General features: G+C 53.5%; 1 protein-coding gene across 2 annotated transcripts in view; it reads left to right on the top strand.

Moving 5' to 3' along the window:
• The window catches only part of HIP1R (huntingtin interacting protein 1 related), a 28,550-nt gene continuing 11,282 nt past the window's right edge, over positions 1-17,268 (top strand). Inside the window, exons 1-5 of one of the 2 annotated variants that reach the window (XM_038574883.1) lie at positions 1-179; positions 14,472-14,535; positions 14,976-15,118; positions 15,372-15,428; positions 17,030-17,110. In XM_038574883.1, the coding sequence (XP_038430811.1) occupies positions 87-179; positions 14,472-14,535; positions 14,976-15,118; positions 15,372-15,428; positions 17,030-17,110 (438 nt within the window). In that variant the 5' untranslated portion in view covers positions 1-86. Of the gene's footprint in view, positions 180-14,471; positions 14,536-14,975; positions 15,119-15,371; positions 15,429-17,029; positions 17,111-17,268 lie in introns of those variants that run through there. The other variant, XM_038574884.1, reaches the window with a different exon arrangement.

The following is a 17,268-nucleotide window of genomic DNA, read 5'->3' as shown; positions in this document are numbered from 1 at the left end:
GGCGGGCTGCCGTGACGCGCTCAGACGCTCAGAGCCGGGGCCGGGCCGGGACCGCGGGCGGCGGCGGCGGCGGCGGCGGCAGCAGGATGAATAGCATCAAGAGCGTCCCGGCGCGGGTGCTGAGCCGCAGGCCGGGCCACAGCCTGGAGGCCGAGCGCGAACAGTTCGACAAGACCCAGGCGAGCGGCAGGGCCGCGGGCGGGCGGGGGGGGGGGGGGGGGCGCCCTCTCCCCGGTCCCCTCGCACGCGCCCCCGCAGCTCCCGGGCTCGGGACGCCCCCGGCCACCTTGCGCCCGGGCCTCCGCCCCCCCCCCCCGGCCGCCCGCGCGCAGGTGAACCGGAAGCGCGCCGGGGATGGGGCGGAGAGAGGCCGCTGGGGACCGAGGCGGCCAGGGTGCGGGGGCGAGGGGGCGAGGCGGCGAGGCGGCCGGGCGGCCCAGGGGGAGGGGGCCGGGGCGGCCGGGAGCCCCGGGTGCGGGGCGGGGCGGGGCGGGGCGGACGCGTCGGCGAGCCAGGTGGGGGCTGGGCCAGGTGCGCCCGGGCCTAGGTGCGCCCCCGGCGGGGCCTGCCCGATTGCTGGGAGCTGGCCGGCCGCCCCTCCCGCCGCCGCCGCCGCCGCCGCGCAGGCCGTGTGAAGTGCCCCCACCTCGGGGAAGCAGAGCGTTTCCTTGAAGGAAACTCGCAGCTTCCTCTCCGCCTGAGCTGGTTTCCAGGGCCGCACCGTATCTTCTTAGACGCCGAGCGAAAAGTTTCACGTATGTAGCCAGACTTGTTTGCCTGAGCGCCGGCCCACGTAGGGACGGGTTCACACCCCCTTATTAAACACGGGCGCCCGACAGACAGAAACTTCCCGGGGCTCCTTCCTGCACTTCCCACGCGCCTGAAGGAAGGCCACGCTGCGGGTGTGGGCGCCGCTGCTGCTGCTGAGACCACAAGGCCGCCGCCGCCGCGCTGCTGGGTTCTGTTCCTTTTTATCTTCACAGACGGAGGTGTTCTTAGGCCTGGGGGGAGGGAAGAGCGCATTTGTTTATTGCCCAAAATAAGTCAACCAAGACTGAAATAGCAGAAAAATTTTACTGTAGAAATAAAGGAAGTGGAAGGGCCCCCTCCTGCCCTGTCTGAAGCGGTGTGGCAAGCGGCGTGGTGACCTCTGTGGCTGCTGTAGCAAGTTCTTCCCACCTGTCCCTGCCTACAGCAAGGACTTCCGCGGTTGCTTTCAAATCAAGTTACCTACGTGCAGTCTACTACAAAGCTTTCATTTTGAATCAAGGAAAACTCAGAGGGACCCTCTAACCGTTGTGCTTATGATTAACAATGAAAGGGATAATGAGATTTGGGGGCACCAAGGCTTTATGAAAACCAAGTGCTGGAACCAGCCTACCTGAAAATTATTAATTTATCCTGGGGATCCTCATCATCTGGCCTATTTTCAGCCCGGATAACCCATCGTAAAAACAAATGTGGTATTTAATTTAAAGTCAGTAATACATAAATAATTGTGGCAGGAATTTATGCAAGAATGGAGAAGAAAATTTAATGGGCAGAGAGAATCTGGATGTTTATTCACTGATTTTTTTATTTTTTTCCCCCTGTGCTTTTGAGGAGGTATAAGGAGGCCTGATTGTTACATAGATGGAATTAAAAGGCCAGCTTCACTAAGCTTACTCTTTATTATAAATCAAGGACAATCTCCTTTAACATCAAAGAGAAAGAATCTCTGATATAGATCCACACGTTTTAGTGGTTGGTTTGGTAAACAAGCAGGTGTTTTTTGTTTTATGGGTTTGTTTGTTTTTCTAGTTTCTAGGGTTTTTCTTAGAGACTGAGAGGGATACTTAATAATGAATAACTGTAATGGGTGAATCTCATAGGATTTACCTTTTGCTGACCCCCTTTTTTTCCCAGATACATGGCAGTTTGGGTTTAGCATCTAGGTTTGCTTGTCTTCAGAGTGACTTATTGAGGGATGGAGGATAAAGATTTTGTGCATGGTTAATATTTAATTAGCTCGCTCCCAGAAATATCTAGTGAGCTGCCAGCAAGGCCCTGTTGGTGGAAAGGAGCCAGAGAGCTGAGGTTGCTACTTACAAGTCTCCTTGTGGACAGAATAGCACATCCAGTTCATAGATTCACCTTCCCTTTGGAATATACTGCTTCTGTCTTCATGTTGCCCACAGTGCCTTGTGTTGCAGGGAAGCATTTTGACTTGCTTAGAATTTGTCATCAGCCTTGCCTTTCTTCTTGGGCCCCTGGATCAGGAGCAGGAAAAATGCTTCCATATTAGTTTTCTTGACAGACCATACCCCATTTTGCAAAGGTGCTTTCCCCACCCCAGTCAGGAGTGTTAAGGAAGAGCAGGCATCCTTCCTTTGTGTAGCTGGTACTTGTGATTGTTACATGGTGTGTGTGTATCATTCCAGAGAGAGTGTCCAGAAAGTCAGTCTATTCTTTACCACAACTTTAACCCTTTTGGTGATAAAACCCCTTTTCAAAATGGAGATGACACAATAGTATTGGCTTTTCGTTGTTGTAACATTCTGAATACAGAATGTTAGAGAATCCAGTATATCTGCATTTTGAACCTGAAACTAGCCTGTTTAAAAAAAAAAAAAAAAAAAGATATAAGGGCACCTAGGTGGCTCAGTCAGTTAAGCATCTACCTTCAACTCAGGTCACGATCTCAGGGTCCTGGGATCGAGCCCCACATCCAGTTCCGTGATGGGGAGTCTGCTTCTCCTCCCTCTGCCACTCCCTCTACCTCTGCCACTCCCACTGCTTGTGAGCATGTGCTCTCGAGCTTACTCTTTGTCTAATAAGTAAATCTTTTTTTTTTTTTTTTTTTTTTAGATTTTATTTATTCATGAGAGACACACAGAGGCAGAGAGAGAAGCAGGCTCCCTGTGGGGAGACTGATGCGGGACTCGATCCCAGGACTCCAGGATCATGCCCTGAGCCTCAACCACTGAGCCACCCAAGTTTCCTATAAATAAAATCTTAAAGAGAGAGAAAAATGATGGAATATCATGCGACGGGCTTATAGGCAGGTGGACCTGAGTGCTATTAGCCTTTGCCCCTGGGCAAGTTGCTTAACTCCTGAATCTGTTTCCTCATCTGTAAAAATAGAGATTCATTCCACCCGCCCTCTATAGCTGTTTTAAGGTATAGAGAAACACTGTGGTAGGCTACCCCTCAAAGATGTCCACATCCTAATTCCTGGAACCTGTGAGTACTTTATCACACTTGGTAAGAAAATACTAATCAGCTGACCTTAAAATAGGCTGATTATCCTGGCTTTGCCAGGTGGGCCCAGTGTATTCCCAGGGCCTTTGAAATGTAGGAGGAGGGGGGCAACGGAGGAGATCAGAGGGATGGTCTGCTGGGGGACTGCTGGCTGTGACTGGCTTTGAGGTGGAAGCAGGGGCCCCTCGCCAAGGAATATGGGCGTCCTGGAGAAGGCAAGGAGTGGAGTTGTCTGTAGAGCCTCTGGAAAGAAATGCAGTATTGCTGGCACCTCGATTTTAGTTCAAGAAGACCTGTCTGACCTTCGAAACTGTAAGATGATAAAAACTTGTATTGTTTTTAGGCACTAAGTTTGTGGCAATTTGTTATAGCAGTAATAGGCTGCTAATAAACACAGAATGCAAAACACATGGTTCAGTGCTCTGCAAATAGCCATCATTCTCCCTTCCTTCCCCACCTCCCAGAAAAGCTTTAACACTTGAGAACTATTTCAGAACTTCCACTAGAGTAGAGACCCATCTTTGAGGCATATTATGGATGAGGACTCAGCAGATAGGAGTCATGGAAATGCTAAGCTTTTTGTTTATCTATGCGTGTTTGTGCCTCTCTGGTTCTGTTTCCTTTGCAAAATAGAAGTAGAACGCAAAAGCTTCCTTTCAGGTTGGGACAGAGAGGGGCCACTGTGCTCCGCAAGCCAAGCCCAGTGGGTGGGCGTTAAATGGATAGGCACAGCACACCTGAGTGGCTCAGTGGTTGTGTCTGCCTTCGGCTCAGGGCGTGATCCTGGAGTCCTGGGATCGAGTGCCACATCGGGCTCCCTGCGTGGAGCCTGCTTCTCCCTCTGCCTGTCTCTCTCCTTGTGTGTGTGTCTCATGAATAAATAAATAAAATCTTAAAAAAAAAAAATGGATAGGCAGGACCACCAAGGCATTGGAGCTTTTCCAGTAGGGAGGACACATCAGGTAGAAAGCTGTTCATAGGTCCAGTTTTCCAGGTCAATGACCCATCCCCACAGCACCCTCCGGGGAATTGAAATCTTGTAAAGAGTAATGTTTTTTGACATTCAGGACTTGCCAGCACTGTCCAGTAGAAACAGAATACACATCTCAGTGTAAGTTTAGGTTTCCTTGTAGCCACACTACAAGGTAATTAATTCATCTTAATCGTCTATTGTATTTAACCCAGTGTATCCAAAATAGAGCCATTTCGATATGTAATCACTAAAAATTAGGAATGGGATATTTTACATTCTTTTCCTACTAAGTCTTCAAAACCTATTTGTGTGTTTGAGAGCACATCTGTTTGGGCTCGCACACTTCAGGTGCCACACTTGGGCAGCCACTACCTGTTCTAGAAGCAGGGTGTTAGAATCCCCTGGGGAGTGTCTTTAAAATATCTGTGTAAAGGTGCTAGAGATTAGTAGGAGTCATTTGGTCTGGATAAGCCCCAGGCATTGGTTTTGTTTGTTTTTGTTTTTTTAAGTTCCCTAGCCGGGAATTCTTTAGAGTCTCCTTGAAGACAGCCCACAGGACACAAACATGTGTTTGGGAACTTGAATTTGGGTCTGAGATTCAGTCCCAGATAATGCAGTATTCTTTCCCACTTGCATATTTGACATGTTGGTCCTTCTGCCCTGACTTCCTGCCCCACATGTGCCCATCACCCCCTCCATGGAGTCTCCTCTGGCCCAATTTAACACACGCCCACCTTTGTGTCTTCATTATTCCTTTTAAATGCTGTGGTATTCTAACACTCTAAGTCACTAACCCCTTTCTGGGCCTCATTAAATGTTTACCAAGGGACGCTTGGGTGGCTCAGCGGTTGAGCATCTGCCTTGGGCCCAGGGCGTGATCCTGGAGTCCCAGGATCGAGTCCTGCATCGGGCTCCCTGCATGGGGCCTGCTTCTCCCTCTGCCTGTGTCTCTGCCTCTCTCTCTCTGTGTCTCTCATGAATAAATAAAATCTTAAAAAAAAAAATGTTTACCAAAAAAAATTTTTCCCCTGGCCTCAAGTTTGGGAAGATACCTAAATCATGTGGTGGAGAGCTAGAACTCCCCAAGCTGGGTCCCAGCAATGTCGGGGCTTGGGCGTGGGGGGGTCGGAGCGTGGGCATGAGGTCACCATGTGTAGGCATGGTTCCCAGCACCCAGTGCAGACAGGTTGAATGGCTGGAGAACAGAGGTGAGCCAAGGCTTTCAGCAAAGGAGGGAAAGAACCAGGCTCACAACCACACTACTGTGCTGCCCCCGCACCCCCCACCCCAAGCTGCCTGTGAGCTGCTGCCTTGCCAGAGTCCAAGTCAGCTGGGCTGGGTCTTGGGTGGTGAGCTGTACCCTTTCCACTGTGTGCACTGCTGTTTCACACCAAGATGCCAGATGCCCTCTACTTGGTGACGCCCAGGCAGGCAGCTGACTTCCTGACTCCCCAGGCTGCCAGAATCCCAGAATCCTCTGCTCTCTGGGTGTCAGAGGATGTGTTGGTCCAGACTGAGGCGGGATGAGGCTGCTAGTCCATCCTTCCCCGTTGCCATCATTGGTGTACACTTGCCTCCATGACACGTTCGTGAGGACCATTTATTACATGGTTTGTCTGGTGCTTTGGGGTGTGCCACAGGAAGGTAAAGACCACTCTCGTCCTCTCCAGGAGTTTTGGTCTCCATGAAGGAGATGGCAGAGGGGTGAGGTGGACAGGAGTCCTATGGCAGAGCAGTTCAGGGCAAGACTCATCTGCAGAATGGACATAATCGTGCAGCCATCACGGAGGAGCTGTGAGGATTTGGAAGACTTCATAGTGTGGGGCTGCCTGGTGCAGAGTCAGTGCTGTGTGTTAGCTGTTTTGTTGTGTATGGAAAAGCAGGTTAGGCTGAAAGAAACAGAACCATGCCCCTGCTGGATTATTTCCCTGTGCCCCTAGTTTAGCTATCTGTAAAGGGGGAGCCAAGGCTGTTTGGAAGAGCAAGCAGATCTGCAGCAGGGGTGGGGGGAGGCAGGAAGGTAAGGAACAGCACCTTCCTGGGAGAAGGAGCCTGCAGGTGCTCATGCTCTAGAAGCATTCCTCCTCCTCCAGGACTGCAGGCCTCTGCTTCCAGGGAAGCCTCAGGGACGTTGGGGAAGCCAGCCAGCATCTTACTTCCTTGCCCTCAGCCCAGCATCCCAGCCAGCCCCAGGCTGGGCCCGTATGTGAATGAAACCCAACTGGGCGCTTATTTGCTCATTCCCACAGCTCTCAGTGGAAACTCTGGAGTCTAGGCCTGTTTGGCTGAGGCTCAGGGAAACCCAGTCTGCTAACCTGAGACACTTGGCCCAAAGGGTAGAGATGCCTTTGCCAGCCGGGCTGCGCTGTTGGCGATGCCCTTCCCCTTCACTTAATTTCAAGGTGGACTCAGGTATCACCTCATTTGTGAAACCATCAACCACTTACCCCCTGCCCAAGCCTTGCTCTGCTTCCCTAGTTCTCATGACATTCACACCATTTCCCTGTCTCCCTGTACATGGCAGTTCAGCCAGCAGAAGTGGGCAGCTAAGCTTATGCATTGTGTTTAGATCCATAGGAGAAGGGATTGTGTTGCTTCCCCCTCTGAGCCCCTAAGTCCTACCTACTGAACCCCAGGAGCCTCAGGCAGGATCTCCTTGGCTTCTCTTATGTCCTAGCACCTAGGAGCACATGATTTGGGGGACGCACTCATTGTGTATGCTGAATGAATAGATGCCATGGGACCAGTGGGTCTCCCTTCTTTGACATTGCTACCTGGTGAGGCCTAAGCGACCACCAGCACCCACTGCAGAAGACTGAGGCAATGGAGAAAAGTTTAATCCAGGCAGGATTGTTTCTTTTTTTTTTTTTTTCTCTTGTTGAATTAAACACAGTCACCAAACTGCAATAGGCTTGCCTGCCAGGGGGTGACTCAGCCCCCTGGCTTGTGGGTCAGACAGGTCTGTGGAGTGATGTCACCAGGACCACGAGGAACGAAACCACCCGGGCTGGCTCCCCATCCATTCAGAAGCAGCCTGTGGAGGTGGGCCTAGGGGCTGTGTCATCCTCCCTTTGTGTCACCTGCAGAGCCCTGGGAAGAAGTGGCATTGGGTCAGGCTGCCACTGGTGAGAGGGAGGATCCTTCTCTGGCTTCCACCTGTCCTCTGGAGGGGTAGGCGTCATCGACAAGGCCCTCCAGTTTCATAAACAGGATGATCATGGGACCCAGACTGAGTGGGGACTGGGGCGTATGAATGGAGAGAGATGGCATTTGAAGGAATCAGGGTAGGACCAGTGTTGCTCCCCTGGCTTCCCATCTGCTGAATTACCAAACTGCTGGGTGCCTCCCCACTTTGCATGTGACCATATCCCAGTGCCTTCTTAGCTACAGAAATCCTGTGTTTGCTTTCAGCAGCGGCTTTTGAGATGGCAAACGCTTTTGAATGAGGTCTCTCTGTCCTTCAAACATCTCTTTGGAAACACTAAAGCAGAGTAACCCGCCTCTGTGCCAGTCCCTGTGCCTTGGCTCTTTGAAGGACGTTTTGGTCTCTGTTAAGTGCCTCTGTTAAGTGTTGTAATAACAGCACAAGGAGGAAGCTTAAGTCTGATTCATTTTGGGATTGATTTTTCAGGATAGTAAATGTTTTATAGTTGCTTTTACTATTTAACCAGTAGTTAAATTATTAGCTAGAAAAAGACACTCACTCACTGCCTTGAATCTAACCAGAAAGCATATGTGAAAGAGCTTTTGTTCATTCAAGTGTTCACTCCCATGCATCCAATAAAGATTTATTGACCACCAGGCACAGGTCTGGGGACTGGAGATATAGCAGGAAGAGCAAAAGACTCACAGGGTCCCTTGTACCATGGACATCTGTTTGGGGGTCAGAGGTAGAAGCCGAGAAGAAGTGGTAAACAAGATGGTTTCAGATCATAAACATACTGGGGGAAGTAAACAGAAGATGCTTTCTGAAGAGGGTGGTTGGAGAAGACACTCCAGGAAGGAGCATTTGGGTCCAGAGCTGGGTGATGGGGGATGTGCCAGGCCTAGAGGTGGGACCTGACTTCTCCTCTAAGGAAGTAAAGGGAGGAATGTGTGGTTAGAACCAAGAGAGGTGGGATCCCTGGGTGGCTTAGTGGTTTGGTGCCCGCCTTTGGCCCAGGGTGCGGTCCTGGAGTCCCGGGATCGAGTCCCGCGTCGGGCTCCTGGCATGGAGCCTGCTTCTCCCTCCTCCTGTGTCTCTGCCTCTCTCTCTCTCTCTCTCTCTCTCTATGTCTATCATAAATAATTAAATAAATAAATAAATAAATAAATAAATAAATAAATATTTAAAAAAAAAAAAAGAACCAAGAGAGGTGTTTTGGACATGCTTCATACATGTTTGCATTCTAGAGGACCCAGGGCTTTTTCATTCCTGCTTTCCAGATAGGGAAGCCTCCATCAGGAAAGGGGGAAGTTTCTGAAGCAAAGGCTCCCCGGTGATTTGGGATGATCTGTGACAGATCCTGAAGGCCGAGGTGCTGTAGCATCCCCAGTGGGATGGCTGAGAAGACCTGTCTTTATCTCCAGATGCAGGGGCTCCTGGCAGAGGAGTCCTCAAAATGAAGACAGCCAGGGTTGCATCCTCTACAGCCACTTAGCTCCTTGCCAAGGGTTGTGGGTTTCCAGAACAGTGTAATTGGTACTGATGAGCATTGGGCCAAAAACCAATGGCTCTGTGAGATGCTCACAGTCTTATCTTTTTTTTTTGTTTAATTTTTTATTTATTTATGATAGTCACACAGAGAGAGGGGGAGAGGCAGAGATACAGGCAGAGGGAGAAGCAGGCTCCATGCACCGGGAGCCCGATGTGGGATTCGATCCCTGGTCTCCAGGATCGCGCCCTGGGCCAAAGGCAGGCGCCAAACCGCTGCGCCACCCAGGGATCCCAGATGCTCACAGTCTTGCTGTATCCTCAGTGACTGTCTCCTCCCCCACTGCCCTCCCTGACTATGGCTCTTCCTAGGGCTCCTTTGCGAAGGCCCACAGCTGATGGCGCGGGGGCTGAGTTGCTGTGAGCAGATGCTGATTAGAACTTCTAGGCTTGATCATCAGGCTTCGCTGACCATGTCTGTGCTCTGAGGCCCAGCTTCTGTCTGGAGTCTGCACCGGGCACCTAGCCTCTCTGTACCACCTGCTGTGGCTCCTGCCCTGCCCTGGCTGCCTCACAGGGCTCCTCTTTCCTGAATCAGCACCTGCTGGAATGCTTCCTGGGGTGTGTCCCTGCCAGTTGCTCCTCTGGGGATGGGTGCCATTGGTGTCTTTTTCCAGCCTGGTCCTTGGACGGTCTCCTCTGGCTTCACTTGTCCTGGCTGCAGGACAAAAGCTGCCCTGGGGAGGCGCCAGAGTAAGTGGAGATGAAGGTCAGAGCCCTGCGTCAGATGCCCTTGCTCATAGGAATGGGGAACCCTGGAGGCCCATGAGCTTCTCCGTGCCATCCCGATGCTGTAATTACCCGAGGTTTTGAACAAATCCCTGATCCAGAATGTGCTTCCTGACTTGGAATCGGGCCAGTTGCTCCCTGAGCGGTAGTGGTCCTGGGGATGCTGGGTTCCTGTGGCGGGACAGAGAAGGCTGTCTGTTGACTCACTGCTCCCTTGGCCCAGCCTCCCACCTCCGGGACCCCGTGGTGGCTGAGAGGACAGCGTCCAGAGCCAGGCAGCCTGGGCTCCGGCCCCATCCAGCAGCCTCCCTGTCCTTGTAGGCCGGGGAGGGTGCTGTGCAAAGCTCAGGTCAATATGCAAAACACTTAGAACAGTGCCTGGCAGGGCACAAGCACTTGGTCAACATTTCATCATTAGGACCTTGAGCAAGTGATTACCTTCCATGAGCTTGGTTTCCTCATCTACTTCCTCCTAGGGTGACTTTGGAGATTAAATGAGCTAATACTAGTGAAGTGCTCAGCGCACATGCTGAACGTGATAAAAATCTTTCTACTATAAGATTATTGAGCCTAGTTGGCTCTATTGTGGCATGAAATGTCACTTTTACAAGTTTCCCGGTGCTGGTGATTCTGATGGTGTCTCCAGAGTCTGCTGAAGCCTTCCCATCCCTTGGCCTCTGGCCACCCCCAGCATAGTATGGCACCTCTGCCCTTCAGAAGGTCAGGTTGCTCACCATCCAGGCACCAGGTGGAACAAACTGCAGACTCTTGGAGGCAGGCAGGGTGGCTGCCCAAGGCCTGGGGTGTGGACTTGTTGGCTTTTTCCACCACAGAAGGGGCAGCAGTGGCCTGAATGCCCATTTACTGTCTCATGCTTGCTGGTCTAAGAAACCTGTCTCTGCAGACCTTTCAGCTCCCACCGGAGACCCCTGGGCATTCCTGGGGTCTCACAGCTGCCCTGGAATGCACCATTATCATTCTTGTCCTGCTTCCCTTCAGTGGGGAGAGCTGCTTCCTAGCCCCCCATCCCGACCACTGGAAGGTCAATAGGAATCACTTCCCCCTCTTCCCCAGGAGTCCAATAAGCAGACAAGTCCCAAACTGGTTGCCTCCTCTGCTTCCTCCCACCCAGGCCTTCTCTCCTGCTCTGAGTTTTCCAGCCAGACACCGAGGCCCCTAATCAATCCATTCGACTTAAAGGTGTTTCTCTCCATGGCAATTGATCTTGCCAGCCATGAGGGATTACATTTGCTGTTGTCAGAGCTGCTGGGATAGTTCTGGCCTAGGTGGCTGTCCCAGGGCAGAAAGAAACCTTTTTGCAGTCTGGCAGGCTGTAGAGCACCCACATGCTGGTGCTGGGCTCCTCTGCGACTCCCCCTCCTCCTTCAGTTTTCCCCCAGCCACCTGTTGGCCTGTTGTGAGGGTAACCTGCTGTGTGGACAGAATAAGTATTGCTGACCATCAGAGCGTCTTGAGACTGTAAACACTAGGTGCTGAGCTATGTCACTGTTGCTCAGCATAGATTCTAGCAGTAAGAAGAAGAGCCCTGAAGCTCTCCCCACCCCTGCAGCCCACTTAGGACAGGCTAGGGCGTCCCTGGGGCCTGACATCCCCTCATGGGACGAGGCTTGGCTGCTGTGCCTGGTAGGAGAAGCAAGGCCCTGTGAAGTGTGCACAGACTCCCTCTGTGTGAGCACTGTGCCTCCTTGTGAGGCTTCCTGACCCACACATCTGCTGCCCTGCACACAACGGGGCCGTGTTCCCTCCCCGGGAGGGACCCTGTTTCTACAGCCAGCCACAGGGAGCAGACAGCACTGGGAGGGTGGAGTGGGGAGGGAGGGAGAGGAGGAGCCTAGTGCCCAGACTCTGCCGTGTGCCTAAGTCCCCACATCTTCCGGGGCCCGGAGCCCCCACACTGCTTTTGGAAGTCTTCCATGTACCAGGAACCATTTAGGGGCTGGGGGTACAGCAGCAGCCAGAGAGGCAGAACCACTTTCCTCTTGGTGTTGACACTCAGGATAGGATGGATAACAGACAAGGAAAACATCATGGTCAGGGGGCACCAAGTAGCTGAGTACACGGAGAGGTGTTAATCAGGGGAGACTGAAATAGGGTGGCAGCAGGAAGGGGACTGGTGAGCAGAGACCCATAAGGGGTGGTGGTGAGGGGTCCAGTTCCCAGCAGTGAGCGGGTGCTCAGTCTACATTTGGACCCAGGATGAAGTAAAGGCTGTCTTAGTGGCCTGTAGGGAAGGCTGGGAGAGGGCACTGCCCCACTCAGGCACCCCACCTTCAGCTCAGCAATGCACTCCTGGCTCCTGCTGCCCTGGCTGTATGGGGCCTCCTCCCTACCCCTCTCTGTTCAGGAAAAGGCGCCTTCTCAGCCACTCCCCTCCCTTGCTGGGCCCTGGTCAGCCCATTCCTTTAGGAAGTGTCTCTGCTTCTGCTCTCCAGCTGTAGACTCCAGGAGGGAGGCCAGTTACTATGGAAGCCCCTTCCTGGAGTCTGCCCCAGGACTTGGGCAGGAGAGAAGGCCCACTCGGACTTCGGGCCCCATCTCTGCATCCACAGCTGCCTCCTGCGCCTCTTCTGCATGTGTAGCTGTGCAGCTTGGGCTCTGCTCTTGCCCGGAATCTTCCCGATCAGGCTGGACCAGATGACAGTCATCAGAAGAGCCAGCTCAGGTGTCAGAGCAGCTGGGGGATGGAGTTACACACCCCGGAGACCGGACACTCCTGGCTTATGAGCTGGCAGCTGCTTGCTGCTGGGGGAGGCATGGCCCCCACCTCCTTATCCTGTGCACTGCCACCTCTGCCTGGCCCTCCCAGCTCTGTGCCTGTATGGGAGAGAGGTGCCTGGGGTGCTGTATAGCAAACTCACTAAGGACACAACAGTCAGCTAGACCTGGTTTGGCCCTTAGGAGCTGCACAGACAGGACACCTAACCTCTCTATACCTCAATTTTTCTCATCAGGAAAGTGGGCTAGTAGCCATTTCCTAGGGCTGTTGCTGGAAGCATGTGGCCTGTGCCTGGCACGTGGTAACCACCGAGGAAGTGGCAATTGGCGATCATCATTGTCACCACCACTGTTGTGGATGGAGTTTGGTCTGGGTGGGGTGTGGTTGTCACATGGGGCAGAGAGAAGTGAGTCCTGGGCTCGGCTGCTCTCCCAGTGGCTGCTCAGTGATGCTTCTTGAACAAAGGCTGGCACTGGAGCCTTAGGGAGGCTGCGCTGGCAGAGGGTCGGCAAACAGATGGCCAAGGGAACCTCCCGGGTCTGGCTCCCTGAGGCTTTGAGAGTAAGAGAAGCCAGAGCCTCTCTGGATTTCTCCCAGGACCCTGGGATGGGATGCCAGGAGAATGGCCCCCTGAGCAGCCCACTGTGGGGTATGCAGCAGCCCCAGCACTCCTACATCCTGGCAGATGGGGCCACCCTGGACTTTGCGGGGGCAGGGGGCTCGGCTGGGTTCAGAAGCTGCATCTCTGATCAGAGAGGACTCCCTTTGCTCCCATGGGGTTGCTTTCTTACTGACAGAGGAAGTCTCCCAGTCTTGCCAAGTAGCCCAAAAGTCCATTCATAGTAGACGTGTTCATGAGGCTGGGCAGTTACATTGTATAGAAGCCAGAGATGGCTAGCGCAGTGGCCTCCAAGCTAAGAAGAAAGCAAGCATCATGGCTGCCCCTTGGGGCTCCCTTTGCCCTGTCCCCTTCCCACTCCTGCCCGAGTCAGACCACCATACCAGTGTGTCCTGTTGACAAGGCATTGACCTGCAGGCTCAGGTCCTGGGCTGCAGGGTAAGCACATATGGCACCCCCACCCCATGCTCAGCCCATTGCAGGCTCTAGCCTGGCCTGGGGGGGCCAGCCAGTGTGGGCCCCAGTAAAGGACCATCCTTCCCTGCAGTGGCATGGCAGGTCTTCTCCATCCACAAACACGGATGTCCTCAGCTCAGTGCTGAAGTAAAACCTCTCCACAAGTAAACCCGGGGTCGACTATAGTTACTGGGTGAGTAGAGCCAGTAGCAACAGTAAGTGCCAGGGACCTTTGGTGAGGGAGTAGCTCCATTTGAGAAGCCTTGGGCTGTGCAGGCACTGAGCTAGGGGGAGGAGACAGGACCCCAACAGGTAGAGATGGGAGAGGACCTCTGCCCAGAATGCATTGGCTGCTTGCTCAGGGCCCAGGTGGCAGCAGTAGGTATGCTAGGTGGATCCCCCCACTTCCCATGGCTCTAGTAGGGCCACGGTCACCATCTGCTTCAGTGAGGGTGGACGCTGAGTCAGGACTCATCCCCTCCCAGGAGGGAGGTGGCCTGTGTGACAGATGGGCCACAGGACCTGGGTTTGTCCTGGTTCTCAGTGGAGTGGCTGTGTGGCCTTGCCCTATAGTAATGTGTATGTGTAGGGGGTGACACGTATCTTCATGGGATGTCCTGAGGGCTCAGGAGGGACAGGATAGAAGATGCCATGTTGTTGCCACTGGCTGCTACCCTGGGGCCCAGGGCCCGCCTCACCTTCTAGAGTGAGCTAACCATGTGCAGGTGTCCTAGACGTGTCTCCTGCAGCCACCACCAGCCACCAGCCAGCCTCTGTCCTTACTTCGCAGCCGCCTGAAGACTCCTAGTGGCTTTTTGGCATTGAGCATTGGCTCCGTTTGAGCTGCACATATCCCGCAAAGGAAAGCATCTTCAGAGCTCTGGTTCGCTTAGATTGAGAGAATAGCCTTTTCCTCTGCATCTTTACACCTGCCTCCTGCTGGCGGGAAGAATCTGTCCTGTGTGCCTTCTGGGGAAGTCGGCCTGGTGGGTCTCTGAACTGTGCCTCCTCTGTTCCCTTCCAGGCCATTAGCATCAGCAAAGCCATCAACACCCAGGAGGCCCCCGTGAAGGAGAAGCATGCCCGGCGTATCCTCCCTCTGGGTCCCGCGGGGAGGAGGGGGCAGTGTGAGGAGGGCAGGGGGGCTCCAGGTGGCCGCATCTGCCCTCGCTGGGACTGAGGCCTGAGGAGGCGGGTGCTCGCTCCTGGCTCCTGTGGCCTTGGGCCCGCTGGCCTCCTGCCTTGCCCCTTTCCTTTCAGGTTCTGCATCCCAGCTGGGGACCGCCATTCATCACCTTAGGCTGTTGAGCCTGGTTAAATTTGCGAGGCTTCACCTTGCTTGTTTGCTTGACTTTGGCTGAAAACCACAGCTTCCCGTGAACTGTGGTAGATGTGGAGGGAGAGGGATGTTGGGAGAAGGTGCTGGGCGCCATGAGCCTCCCCCTGCATCACGTAGCTGTACTCGCTGGGTACCCCAGCCTTCTTCCCACTTGAGCCTGCTTCCCGCACTTGGCCTTGACCCTGCTAGGCATCATTCTGGGCACTCACCACGAGAAGGGCGCCTTCACCTTCTGGTCCTACGCCATTGGTCTGCCACTTCCCAGTAGCTCCATCCTCAGCTGGAAGTTCTGCCACGTTCTCCACAAGGTCCTCCGAGACGGGCACCCGAATGTGAGTAGCCGCTGTCCGCTGGTCCCGAGCGGGCAGGTCTCCCGGGCCCCCGTCTGCTGCTGCCCGAGCAGGCTGCCACCCCAGGGAGGCAAAGCAGCATGCCTCAGAAATGAGAGGTTGTCCCCACATCTGCCTGCTGCCCATCCCTCCCCACGCTCAGCACGCTGGCGAGCACAGGGAGGGCCTCCGTTGGGACCCTGCCCATGCAGGTCTGCTGCTTCATCCTTGTCCCCTGTCCTGTCTCGTGCTGCAGGTCCTGCATGACTGCCAGCGCCATCGGAGCAACATTCGGGAGATCGGAGACCTGTGGGTAGGTGCGGGGAACAAGCACAGTGGCCTTAGCGCCTTGCACAGTCCACCGGGTCTGGAAAGTCCAGCCACGGTCCTGCTTGGCGTTCCATCCCCCTGTGGGGCCGAGCGAATGGGCGCTCCCTGCAGGTGGGCGTCTCTTCCCTCTACCACATTCTACTTCCCGAATCCTGGCTTCTTGACCCACCCCAGGGTTCCCTGCCACAGTGGCTTGAGGGTTTGCAAACTGTAGCTTAGAGTTTTGTAAAGGTACTTCAGAAGTTCCATTAGCATGTGAGTCACATGTGCTTGATACCAAATCCTAACCCATTTCACTTCCCCCAGAGCAGAAGTTAGGATGTTATCTGGAGATGTTGGCCTTGCTTTTAAGGCCTCCTATAGGAAATTTCATTAACCAATGGGCCCCCCCAGCTCCAGACCTGGAGCAGCCTTTCAATCGCTGTGAGTTGGGAAATTGTGGCGACACCCAAGTCTGGGTGTCTGACTGGCAGGTACAGCCAGTGTGAGGGGTACAGACTCCTTGCTGCGCCTCCGACCTGAAGAGTGGCTGCTTTAGAATTTCCAGATTAGAAACTGGGTTCAAAAAAACTCCCCAGAAGATTTTTGTAATTGATTTTTTAATTTAAACTCAATGAACATATAGTATATTATTAGCCTCAGAGGCAGAAGATTCTTCTCTACAGTGAAGTTTGAGAATCCCAAGAGCTTGTATTCTAGGTCCTCTTCAAGACCCTCAGGGAATTTGGGGGCTGCGAGGAGGGCTTCTGGCCTCATTTGTCTTCTGGGAGGACTGTTGGGAACTGACCAGAGGGAAGGCAGGACAGGGCATGGACTCCTGTTTCATGGATGTCCCTTGAAGTGAAAAAAAAAAAAAACAGTGTCCATGGTGCCCAGCTGGTGTGACCACAGGGGACACGGTGTTTGGAGGTGACAGGGGAGGCCGCTGGGAGGATATGTACATGCCCCGGGCAGAATGTGCCTCCCTGGCTGCCACCAGCATTTTAATGAAGTGTCCCAGCTCAGAGTTGGCCTGCTGCCCCGGACAAAGAGCCTCTTCTCAACAAGAGTTTCTTTGGCAAGAAGGACTAGGAGTAAGATTAAATTAAAAAAAAAAAAAAGTTAAAGAGCTGTGAACAAAGAGTAGGGTTGGCGTAGGTCCTTAGGACGGATGCATTGGCCACCTCTGGCGGGCTGAGCAGAATTTGCACACGAACCTCTCTGTCCGTGTGGCAGGTGAAGGAAGGACATCCCACTGGCATGCTGCCCCTTCCCACCTCCACTTTCTTGCTTGCCCCAAGGTGTGTCCTAGTCCTGTAGAATTTGTGGGCACGGGGATCCCTGGGTGGCGCAGCGGTTTGGCGCCTGCCTTTGGCCCAGGGCGTGATCCTGGAGACCCGGGATCGAATCCCACGTCGGGTTCCCGGTGCATGGAGCCTGCTTCTCCCTCTGCCTATGTCTCTGCCTCTCTCTCTCTCTCTCTCTCTCTCTCTCTGACTATCATAAATAAATAAAAATTTTTAAAAAATTAAAAAAAAAAAAAAAAGATTTTGTGGGCACGTTCCTGGGGTAGCAGACCCTCACCCTGGGTTCTTGTCTCCACAGGGACATTTGCATGACCGCTACGGACAGCTGGTGAATGTTTACACCAAACTCTTGCTGACCAAAATCTCCTTCCACCTCAAGGTAGTTTCCTCGGGACACGTGGGGCTGGAGGGAGGGACCTTGGGCTTTCATCTCTGAGACGTCCTGGAAAGCCTCCAGGTGGGATCTCCTGTGTCCTGATCTTGACCTGAGGGGACCTTAAGAGTCTGAGTACCTTGAGGCATTTCCCGCTGATGCTG

Source organism: Canis lupus, chromosome 26 (genome assembly GCF_011100685.1).
Source record: "Canis lupus familiaris isolate Mischka breed German Shepherd chromosome 26, alternate assembly UU_Cfam_GSD_1.0, whole genome shotgun sequence".
Classification (NCBI taxonomy): domain Eukaryota; kingdom Metazoa; phylum Chordata; class Mammalia; order Carnivora; family Canidae; genus Canis; species Canis lupus.
Note: the sequence above shows the minus strand (reverse complement) of the source record. Positions and strands in the feature narration are given on the sequence as shown.